This window comes from Uloborus diversus, chromosome 10, assembly GCF_026930045.1.
Source record: "Uloborus diversus isolate 005 chromosome 10, Udiv.v.3.1, whole genome shotgun sequence".
In the NCBI taxonomy this organism is placed as follows: Eukaryota; Metazoa; Arthropoda; class Arachnida; order Araneae; family Uloboridae; genus Uloborus; species Uloborus diversus.
The window spans coordinates 98,991,040-99,003,462 of NC_072740.1; the positions used below are offsets into that span (position 1 = coordinate 98,991,040).

General features: G+C 33.1%; 1 protein-coding gene and 1 pseudogene across 1 annotated transcript in view; one reads left to right on the forward strand and one right to left on the reverse strand.

Annotated features, from left to right (window-relative positions):
- LOC129231104 (kielin/chordin-like protein) overlaps positions 1-12,423 on the forward strand; it is a 136,171-nt gene that overhangs the window by 59,874 nt on the left and 63,874 nt on the right. Inside the window, exons 20-25 of the mRNA XM_054865350.1 lie at positions 735-906; positions 3,641-3,703; positions 7,262-7,438; positions 7,881-8,051; positions 11,069-11,151; positions 12,148-12,409. Of these exons, the coding sequence (XP_054721325.1) occupies positions 735-906; positions 3,641-3,703; positions 7,262-7,438; positions 7,881-8,051; positions 11,069-11,151; positions 12,148-12,409 (928 nt within the window). The remainder of the gene's footprint in view (positions 1-734; positions 907-3,640; positions 3,704-7,261; positions 7,439-7,880; positions 8,052-11,068; positions 11,152-12,147; positions 12,410-12,423) is intronic.
- LOC129231337 (tigger transposable element-derived protein 6-like) lies at positions 5,356-6,042 on the reverse strand (annotated as a pseudogene).

The window sequence follows — 12,423 nt, forward strand, 5'->3', positions numbered from 1 at the left end:
ACAACAACGGAACTGTAGTTTCTGCATTGAGTTTCGATTTTTCTTTTTTCTTTTCATAGAAATTTGGATCAGAATTCTACTGAAGAAAATAAGCCATTAAAACAATCCTTTTTGGTTCAGGGGGATTTAAACTCACGATATTTGTATTATTAACATTAACACGACGGTCTAACCAACTGAGCCTCCATTTCAGGATAATATACATTTCGCAATGCGCAATTAAAAAAAAAAACAGCATGAATCTTTTTTTTTTCTTTTCGACAAAACTGCCATAGTGTTAATTATCTATTTATTTTTCACAGAAAACTGAAAAAAAAAATCAAAAAAGATTCCTTACGTTTGAAGTTTGATAAAATATTATAGAAGTTATGGCGCTCCCCCCCCCCCCCCCCAAAAAATAAAAACACCGTTGAGAAATAATATCCATGGTGCTTACTACTTTATCCTCTATCCTGTTTTATTCATATCTTTTCTCTCTTTCGATAGTTTTTAAATAAATACTCATAGAATTAGAATACATTCTAAATTTCGTATGAGCTTGAATTTGACGGAGGTAATGACTGAAAACGTAACTTAGTCTAAAATTGAACATTAGAATTAAATAAATTACTTAATATCACGTATATTTACGCATGATTACCGCACATTGTTTTTTTTTTTTTCATAACTGGAAATATGTACATTAACTTTTAGTTTTAAAATATAAATTGTGCCCATTTGTGTAATTTTTTTAGAATTCCATTGCCGCATGTCACCAAACCGACTGCCCACCGACTAATTGCCTGCATCCTGCTGCTCCATTTGGGGTTTGCTGTCGAGAATGTGAACATTGTGAATTTACCCATAGATTGTATAGAAATGGTCAAGAATTTACGCATGACGATGATCCTTGTCAGATATGTAACTGTAAGGTATGTATAGGAAAATACGTTACCCGTTGCATTGTTTTTCAGTTATAAATGTTGCTGATTTTGTTTTCGGGTATTGAAATGGCGAGTCTGCGCAGTTAAATGTTAACTCAAAGTTTTTAATGTCTATTGATGTTAACTCAAGCATTAGTTCACATCATTCTTCGAATAAAAGAAAATATATGCATTTTATTACTAGTAATACAATGAGTTCAACAAATACCCCACTTGAAGTAATCTCCTCCGTGAGTTCAGTCAGTATGAAAAGGATATGACAGAGATTCCCAAACTGGATGCTACAGGAAGAGGTAGGGTGTGACACGAAGTGTCCATGGTAACAATAATATGTATGGAATAGAACTAGACTAGGGTGCCGTGAGAAAATTCTAATTCTTCAAAGGGTGAATCGGAAAACTTTGGGAACCTTTGGGATATGATATTTATTTATGCCATATGAGGCAGTGAGAAGCAAAGGGATGCAAGTGGCAAAATTTAAAAAATGGAGACAACCAGTATAAATGGTAAAGGAACCTCTCCTCTGTCTTCGGACAAGAGATAGTACCAGTAGCCCTGCTGCTGTACAGCATGATTTAGAAAAAAAACAATAAATGAAAACCTACCTAGGACGTTATCTTTATACGCGTTTTACTCAAAACTTGAAATTGTCCACTTACATCTCTTTGCTTTTAACTGCCTCATATGAGGACTATTAGAAGAGTATCCGACCTTATTTTTTGTGTGAAAACCTGTTGAATATGAATCAAGTGCTTTTTCATGAGTTTTTCATTTCTTTGAGTCTTTGGGTACAAGCGTGAATTTTTTTCCGAAGGTCAATAGTGCCAGTCACTGGCAAAGAGAGTCTAACTAACGTAGTGTGTAGGGATCTCGTCAGATTTTTTTAACTTAAAATTAAATGCGGAGCTACTAAAGCAGCATTATTGCTTCAACTTTTGCCAGAAACTGGGTGACAGCCATTTAGAAGATGCAGACGATTTTCCATTATATTTCTCGCACTCGATTTCGACGCTTTGTAGAAAAGCCAAACTCCTGTGGATCAATAGACTCTTTTCTGATATGGCCACTGCGACTTCTGGCTGCTCTCCAAACTCAAGAGACCATTGAAAGAAACGGAATTTGGACAAGAGAGGACATAACGGCTGCAATGACATTCGAGCTAAACTGCATTTCGAAACAGACCTTCTCATAATGCTTCCATCAATGGCATCACTGGGATAAGTGCGTGGAGTCCTAAAGAAACTATTTTGTGGGACTTCAAACTATCCAGATTTGGCAGTTTTTTTCTTCGGTCGAAGATCAGATACTGTTCTAAGACACCTTGAATGTCTTGTATATTTGGCAAAAATACGTTACTGATAAGTAATTTACAAGTTCGACTTCCCTGATGGTGATTGTTTTAACGCAATCATTGTAGTACTTCACCAGCGCCACGCAAGTTTTGTAATATGTATCCAAGAGATCATTTTTCTGAAGGATAGCCCATATTGCTTAAAAAGCACTGTAATCCATCATCAGTGCAGTTGATTAAAAAAAAATGATTTAGCATATGTTAATGATATCTAATTATTGGGCGCTTTGGCGTCACGATAATTAACTAGAGAGTTTTGTCTTAAATTTGTGTTCAAAAATTCGGAAACTATATGTAGTACTCTTGGTTTCTGTTAGATGGATTGAAGCCTTGAAGAATATGCATCGATTTTCAACTTATTACACTGAAGTTTAAAAAAACGGTTCAAAAGTTCAAATGTTGTGGAAATTGGAAGAGATTTTGGTAGAGTATATAAAGCGTTTACGCAGCTTATTTAAGAAGCGAAAGATAGTTTTGTTTATAGTACAATTTCAGTAGAATTTCAGTTTTTTTTTTTTTTTTTTAGTTCTTATTTAAGTTAGACATTAGTGGTTTTGTTCTCTGTATTTTGACTTTGTAAAAAAATAGCAGTTAAGGATATAAGCAACATTTTGTAAACGCTTTGCATCCGCTTTTTTCTTTCTTTTTTTTTTTTTTTTTTTTTTTCAGCATGTGAGCGACGTAAAAGAAATCTTTTAGCATCGTGGTTTTGTTTTTGTCTTTTGATTCAAACTCGAAAAAAATTCTACAAAAAGTCCATAGATTAATTAGATTATACATAGATTTTAATAGATTAAACCATCCTTAGAAAAACTTAGTCGTGTAACGCTTTTTGCTTCAAATATCAATGCAATTCGTTTAATAACTTTATACAAATTCCTATTCGACAATCTCTGAAATTTATTTCTTTATTTTATTTTGTCTTCAAATTTGAGAACTTAAAATTTACGTTATTATTTTTCAATAAAAACTTCTCAATTTACATTTTGGGGAAGGTTAAAACAGTTAACCTTTGCAGCGAGTTACCTTTAATTTACAAGAACTAAAGTGTGATTATAAATTATTAGGAAACGAATGCTAGAATGATGTAAGATGCATGATTTAAATAAGCACTTCAGAATGACTACCTTTTACAATTAATTAATTTTTTTACAGAACGGAACAGTCTCTTGTACAACAGTACAATGTGATCCTTTACCCTGTGCGTATCCTGAATCGCTTGAAGGAATCTGCTGTCCTGTGTGTGCTCCAGACATGAAGTGTCATTACTCGGGCCGTACGTACGATGCATGGGAAAACTTCATGGACCCAGAAAATCCTTGTAGTGAGTGTGTTTGTCTGGAAGGAATGGTCAGTTGTCACCCAGTGCTTTGCCTCAGAACCGAATGCCCTAATCCACAGTTTGGACAATGTTGCGAAGCATGTGATGGTAAGTATCACACATAATTCTAATGTTCAATTACCTCTTTTGTCTTGATTTATTTCTTGGTTAACCTACGAATTATAGCGAATTATTTCTACAACTGTCATAAAATTTAATTAATTGAATAGTTGGTCTGAAAGCGTAGTAAAGCATAGAATTTTAAGTTCGTGCATGCGGAATCTGTGTCGTACTTATGTTTAATGAAGGCTCACGTGATTTCGTGGATGACCTTCCGCAGTATTTATGCACGACATTTTCCAGTAAACTTACTATCATTTGTAGCCAATACATCCGGTAACTGTTAAGTACGAGCGAGTTAGTATTTTTTAATTGTAAAAGCACACATTACGCATGAAAAATAACTGCCACAAAACCCATACGTTTCATGGGTTTTACTTAATAGAGTAAAACCTCGCTATAACGATATTTTGGGGACCAAAGAAACATATTGTTGTAGAGGGATATATTGTTATATCGAGGGCCTATATATTTTGATAATACAATAGGTTTTTTTAATTTAAATGTTATAGTATATGCATTACCTAGGTGTAAATATTTTTATATATAGTATATTTGTAACACATTTATTGGCAAGGTGTTAATTATGATTAAATATTACTATCAATTGAAATAAATTCCGAAAATAAGCTCGTAAACATACCTCAAATCCGTTTTTATTGAAAAAAATCCTATATTTTTGTTTGTTAGGCTGCTTTTTTGACTGTTAAGTCAACCGACAAGGTATACATTGAGTCCAAAGCACGAAAATGATCCTCGTTTGTGGATGGAAGACTTGAAAAAAATGTCCGCAAAGATTTGACTTGACTGTGCTTCCTGGGTCGACAATAAGGATTGTGATGGACTCGTATTATCATCATCATCATCTTCTTCCTCCTCATCGTCTTCTTCTCCACTATGTTCCATCTCATCAGTAATTTCAGAGAGAATTTCTTCATCAGTTGCGAAAACAATAAGATCGTCATCCGCTGTCAAATAATCCTCCACGTTCACTCCATATTTTTTGCCCGTTTTTTCCTCGAGTTGGGACACAGATGTTTGGAGATTCAAAACTATTTCCTGATCATATAAAATATAAGTCTGTGGAATTTTCATCACAATCAGATAACATTTTATCTTCTAAGACGCCTAAACCGGCCTTTTTCCAACAATTCAGAATGGTTTTCTCTGTTACTGCCCACCAACTTCCAGCAATAGAGTCACATGCGTCCTTAACATTTACAGCTAGGGTCTTCCACTTTATTTTCAATCCCCAGAAGTATCGATTCTACCAAACGTTTCTTATAGTATCCTTTAAAACATTTAATTATGCCTATGTCGAGTGGCTGCAATATGAAAGTGCAGTTGGTCGGAAAAAAAAAAAAAAAAAACAATTTCAACGCATTGTAGTTTTGGAATTGAGGTGTGAGCGGAGCAGTTATCAATCAACAATGCAATTTTTTTCTTCCTCTTCTTCATTTCCTTATCTAACTTCAGCAACCATTCAGAAAAAAATTTAGACGTCATCCAAGCCTTTTTATTGACTTTATATTCCACAGGAAGACTTCTCACATTCTTGAAGCACCTTGGCTTCAAACATTTGCCGATAACAAGAGGTTGAATTTTATGTGTTCCTGTACTATTGGCACACAGAAGAACAGTCAATCTTTGTTTTGATTTCTTCCCGCCGTGACACTTTTCACCCTTAAACGCCAATGTTCTATCAGGGAAGAGTTGAAAAAACAGCCCAGCTTCATCAGCGTTATAAATGTCTTCTGGTGCATACTTTTGAAGAATATCTTTCATCTTCTCTTGTCTCCAGGCATTTGCCTCATTCATCGGAGCAGATTTTTTCTCTCCGTGAATTTCCTGGAAAGTGATTCAGTGACGATCCCGAAAACGCATTAGCCAACCATTGCTAGCTTTAAAAGTTTCGTTCCCTAGCATTGCTGCATATTACCGTGCTTGTGCACATAACAAGGGTCCATTTAATGGGATATTTGTTGCCCTCATCTCTTGAAACCACTTCAGGACGGCAGCATCGATGTTTTCATTAGTCGCGACTTTAAGTCGTTTTCGCTTGGGATTAACTGAATTTGATCTCACAGCATCTTCAATATGTTTCCTCTTCTTGAGGAAAGTTGCAACTGTAGATTGAGATAATCCATATTTCTTAGCTGCATCAACCTGCTTCATTTCATCATTAATATCGCTGATGACGTTGAGTTTATCTTGAAATGAAATTTGCTTTCTCCCTGCCATCTTAGGGAAAAATACACTAGTGAATAAAATCAAATCTTTCGTTTTCGTCGATCATGTGACAGTGATGACGCAATCAGATGGGAATATTACACCTTTTCGGATCATCTTCATTTGCCACTCACTCAAAAAAAAAAAAAAAAATGAACATTTTCTGTTTTTTTACTTGGCAAGCATTTTTAGATGTTTAGTTTCCCTCTCCATGTGCATGTTTTCTTTTCCCAAAAAAGAAGAAAAAAAAAAAAAACACTGTGGTTTAAACAAAATAAAAGAACAATCTCAGGGGGGGGGGAGGAAGGACGGTTTCAGCTCCTTATTCCTTTGGTCTAGACGCCTTTTGATACAAGGGCGCCTTTTCTTTTTGTTCATATGTGTTGCAAAAGAAATTTATACGATTGTACTATTTTTTTATTTATTTTGGAAGGTGGATTTTTGTTTTGACTTGTGAAAATAAACGATCTCCAGCGCGACGCCATTTTGGAAACGCATAGTTTAAAATGTAGCACGAAACTTAGAGCTAACCATTTTTAAAGAAAAAATAAAGTTTTAAGTTTTTTTTTTTTTTTTTTTTTTAAATAGGAGGGGTTACTTTCAGAATTTTACTGTACTTGAAAACCAAATTATCGTAATAAAGAGGGGTTGAAAACTTAAAAAAACATCGCTTTACAGGGGTTTATTGCTGTAGAGAATATCGCAATATTGAGAGGAGGATAACATTAATTCCTATGCGAGTACACCGGGACCACGAAATATTATCGTTGTAGAGGGATTTATCGTTGTATCGGATAGCGTTGTAGAGATGTTTTACTGTATTTATCTGAGCTTTCAGGAAGTAATAATATGAATTCGCTTATTTGTATTTCCATTAGTTCAGCCTTAAACATTTCAGTTAGACCATTCTGAAATGAAGATGAACCAAATGAATTGAACTGATGAAAGACAAAAATCTACTAGAAAGACTTGGACACGAGACACTTTTCCAAACAGTGGTGTATCTGTGCATACAACACTGTGTAACACACAAGCTCCGTATGGATTACTAAAAGATATGTGCTGTAAATTGTGACGCATTAATAGCTTCAATACTACGCTTGATCATCAGTGAGATTTATAAGGTAGATGAGACTAGTAAAAGTACTAAAACTTGGAGTTAGCAGTTTCTTTTTGAAAATAGAACGATTTTGTTTTTATAATTTAAGAAAGGTAAAAAGAATCGTATTGCGTAAATCATAGGTTGCTTATTTTGCTTTGAGACTTCAAATGTAAGCCTATTTTAGCTTAAAAAAAAGAATGATTTTATATTTTTAGGTTGTTCGTATGCGAACAAAAACTACATGGACCATGTCACATTCAACGATCCTTTGAACTCGTGTCGCCAATGTGAGTGCGAAAGCGGAGTCGTATCATGTCAGCAAAAGACATGCGAATCTATGCCCTGTAAAAACCCTATAATGATGGAAGGTGAATGCTGCCCTATTTGTCAAGGTGAGAAAAATTTATATATGAGCTCAAATTTTTGTCTGCATTATATTGGTTCACTAATAATTTAAAAAAAACACAAATAGTTATAATTTTCTCTGTTATTTTAAATCCAGCACTGTTTCTTAAATAAAGTTGTGTTTAGTTTCGTTTTGTTGGTAAACAATTATTTAACTTCTATTATTTCCCATGAAATTGTAAACATACCTGTACGAGTTACTTAAATTCAAAAAAAAAAAAAATGTGAAAGAATAAAAAAAAAATGTTTTCAAATGCAAGTGCATATACTCATAGACATACATTTAAAAAAATTTAAATTGGACTACCACTTTATGCCTTATTTATTCCAGTGAAGCACAAATATTCAGACATGCATTGTAATTTAAAACGTTTGGCAGAAATATCAAATGATCAACTCATAAAAAAAGTAAGCTCTTTTTTTTGGTAGACTGTATTTACAAACACCAATCATATGCCAATGGTGCAGTGTTCAACGATCCTGATGAGCCTTGCGCAGAATGTTATTGCCAGTTTCCTGATGTTTTTTGTGATCATCAAAAGTGCCTTCAACAAGGATGCGGTGCTCCCATTAATGGAGAATGTTGCGATAGTTGTTCAGGTAAATTTACTTTCTTCTACTATCATAGTTTTCATTTCTGTCAATTCTGATTAATTTTTACGAAATATTACTTACTATGTAGTTGACAAGGTTGCACTTTAGAGAAAACTAAATAAGTATCAATAATAGTTAAAGTCAAGCTGTGTGGTTTACGTTTTTCAGCAACTTCATTTCTATTAATGCCATTTGATTATCTTTGTGGTAGAATATACCTTTGCGCATGCAATCAAAAATACGTTAAAGACCCTAGCTTTGGACTGAAGTTTTCCAGGGACTAAATTACAGTATTATTTGCAATGTTTCTATTAAATTTGTTTTTTTGAATTCGATGGAACTTGAACAAATCATAAGCGCTACAAATTTCTCCCTTGTATGACATAGCATAACATTTAAAAAAAACGGTGTTTCAAGATTATTTCACCACTAAGAAAGGAATTCGTGCAATAAAGTAACCATAAAACAATATCGTAAACAAAGCACGAATATTTCAACGCGTTACATACACGTGTTTCGGAGTTCCAAATAAGCCCTTTTTTCAACGCAAAAAAAAAAAAAAAAAAGAGCTTTTGGGAAAAGATACAAATCAAAACCTCTTCTCGGATGACTTTACATCCAAAAACTCATATGTATTGCATTGTAAAATTAATTCTTTGAAACCCCAAAACACGTGTCTGAAACTTTTCCCAATATTTGTGCCTTGATTATGTTGTTTTATTATTACACCAGTAACTTATTTATTTATTTATTTTTCTCAAGAAAAACTAATAAAAATACTAGCTCACTGTTTGGTTTTATCATTAACTACCTTCATATTTAGCGTGTGTTCCTGAGATGAGTAGCAAAAAAAGATGATTGAAGATTGTTATTCATTGTTATTCATTTTAAAGTGTAGTAACTTTTTGATTTGTTTAAGCTGCTATTTAGTTTTTACTTGATATCTAAATCAAGTATCACAGTAATATTCTATTTGATCTGTGACAAATGTATTCACTGTCACACTTCTCTGACCTGATTAAACTTAACTGACGCATTAATTATCTAACAAGCATCAGTACGCAGCTTCTAGACTATAAATGTGAGATGACAATAGAAAAATCAAAGTTTCGGTGACTTTAAACATAATGTTACAATCAATCATCTTTAAAAGATCAACGTTCTTCATTATCTAATTCGGTTGTTTGTGAACATGTTAAGTTTATCAAGTTAACAAAGCGTTTGAAGCAATTTTTGAAGTAGGGTCAGTTAGGATAAAGGAAACATGGGGTGGATAGAAACAAATTCTATTACCGCACTTGTGGTAAGTTTCAAAACTAAAATGTTGGCATTTGAGCACTAGGGAACAAAGAGAAGAAATTCTGAGAGTTCCGCATACAGTAAAACCTGTAAAGTTGACCACCTTTGTAAGTTGACCACCTGTCTATGTTGACCGCTTTTGTCAGGAACGGAATTTATCCTATCTTATATAATGAAGGAAAACCTCTGTAACTTGACCACCTCTCTATCTTGACCACCTGTCTATCTTGACCACTGATGTACACCAAATTTGGTTTGGAGTATTGTAAAAAACCCTTTGTAAGTTGACCACTTGGTTTATTTTTTAAAACTTAATGTAGCAAATTATTTAATTTTACATTATTATTTATTTTATAGCTTTCCAAGAATATTTTCGATGCCAGACCAGCATTTTACCAACTAAATAAAACAGCAGGATAACTAAACCTCCTTGTGAGTTTAACAACATGGGAAAACTACTAAGAACCCTTTTATTCTCCAAACTTGTTTTTTCTTTTCTTCTATTTGAGATTGCCTTTTGTACTCTGCTCAATGAAAACATGTGTCAGTAGAAAAGTACAAAGTATTTTTTTCCAGCTGCAATATTTTGTGGCAACACTGGAATTGTGCTAAAGAGTAAAGTTAGTTGCATTGCAGTATTTCTGGTGCAAGGGATTAAGAGATAGGACATTTTCATTTTCAACTGCCTTTTTGAACTATGAAAGTCCATCTTGTTGTTCTTTGTGTTATAGTTTTACATAAAAGAAAGTTAGCTGAACTTGAGATTGATAAAAAGGATGAAATATTAAAATTAATTGAAATGGGAGAAATCCAAAGAAAATTAACTAGTGTCTAATAAATGCGCCAAACTTCAATAAGGAAGTATTTTGTTGAACGATAGATCATCATGGTTATAAATGTATATGAGAAAAAATAAAGCGAAAAAATTGTTATTTTTGGATAGCTATGAATTTTTAGGAACTATTAATAACAAACAAGTAACTTTTCATAAACAATAAGATATAAGATTTTTTTTTTTGCTCAATTTACTGAAATTTTAAAATTGCATGACACATTATACGTCGTTCTGGGAAAATTATCTCTAAAAATATTTGAATAACATTTTACATTTTTGCTTCAAAGTAATGTTAAACAATGAAAGTGAGTTGAAAAGAAAGAGTAAGTGTCAATTAGTCAAAAAATGAAAACATGGAGCAAGAAATGACAAAAAAAAAAAAAAAAAAAAACATTACCCCCTTTATAAGTTGACCGCCTGTCTATGTTGACCACCAAAGTACTGCACCGCAAGTGGTCAACTTACGCAGGTTTCACTGTATTTCCAAAAAAGAAATTTTTTGACGTCATCGTGGTTTAATGCTGACACTATGAAAAAGTGATTTTTTAAAATTTAGTGATCCTGCATTTTCCTCTCAACCTTGTTTACAAATTTCAAGGAACTGGTTTTAAGTAAAAACAGTCATAAAATCAAATTTTTCATACCCAATTACTTTTAGAGAATGTAGTCTTAGACAAAATGAGCAAAATTCGGTGTCGCAATTCATCAAAAAAAGGGGGGGGGGAGATCTAAATTTGCAACATTCAATTTCTGTTTTTCTTTCTCCAACTGACCCTATTTCATTTTATGCTCATCGCCATTATTATAATGTTAAAATAATAAAAGTTTCGAAATAATTATACTATCCAGAAAAAATTACGTCCTTCTTCAGAGTAATTTTTTTTTTCAGATTGTGAATTTTACGGAGAGTTTTATAAAGCTGGAACTAAATTTGAACATCCTCGAAATCCTTGCGAAATGTGCTCCTGTCAGGTTAGCATAAGTTACTTCTCTTCACTTAATTATATTAAAACGTTTTTCATTTAATTAAAACAAGTTCACTGAAATTATCAAATTATTTTATGATGTATGTTCTTAACAATTAATAATAATAGTTCTACTCATAAGGAATAAATTGTTAGTTGTTGACACATTACTATGTTTACATATCAAAATGTAAAAAATCAATTTCATACATATTTGCATCATCATACTTATTTACACATTGGCTAATACATTATTAACCAATTATGTTTACACAATGTTTACATTATATTCGTCAATTGGTTAAAACGCATCATTATCTCATGCCAAATATTTTTTGGTAGGCTTAAGCTTAGGAGATAAGTAAATACCTTTGTGCAACAAAGTAACAGTATAAAAAACAATGTTCACAAAGCACAAATAAGCAATAGATTGCAGACACGTGTTTCGGGATTTCAAGGAACAATTTTTTCAATGCAAAAAGCATGAGCTTTTGGGATGCAAAGACTTTTCTCAGATGACTTTACATCTCAAAGGAACCCACCGAAGCATTTGTCTGCAATCAATTGCTAATTTGTGCATCATGAACATTGTATTTCACACTGTTGCTAATCCAAAGTTTCGTTCCCAGGTAGCAAAAATACCGTGTAAACGCTTCATAAACGTTTTAAAAAGGTTACTACAACGTTAACCGCCGTTTTAAAACGTTTATGAAATGTATAGTGCTATATAGGTTGGTACTCACTCAACAAACGATGACTATCGTTATTCACTCAGCAATAACGCTGGTTTAGTTTCAATAAGAATTTTAGATTCACCCTTCACTGTTATCAGTCGCATTATATTTGTAAAACATTAACTTTTGTTTTGTGTATGAATATGAAATAAATAACAATTATCTTTACGGATCTCTCTGATCAGCTGTTCAAGATAGAAACATTAATACTGATTTGAATTGGAAAGAAATATTATTTTCATTAATAGATTCATTGGTAATATTTGCAGGAAGGAATGATAACTTGTTTCGAGGAAACCTGTTTGGACATGCATTGCACTCATCCTGTTGAAGTTGACTGCTGCTTTGTCTGCAACGCTGGATGCGCGTTTGAAAACGTTCTTTATACCGATTTACAAGTGTTTGAAAACCCTAAAAATGCTTGCGAAGAATGCATCTGTTCAAAAGGAAATATCACTTGTGATCACAAAAAATGCCATGACAATATGTGCAAATATCCTGCTACAAGCGATTGTTGTCCAATATGTTCAGGTAAGTTTGCATTT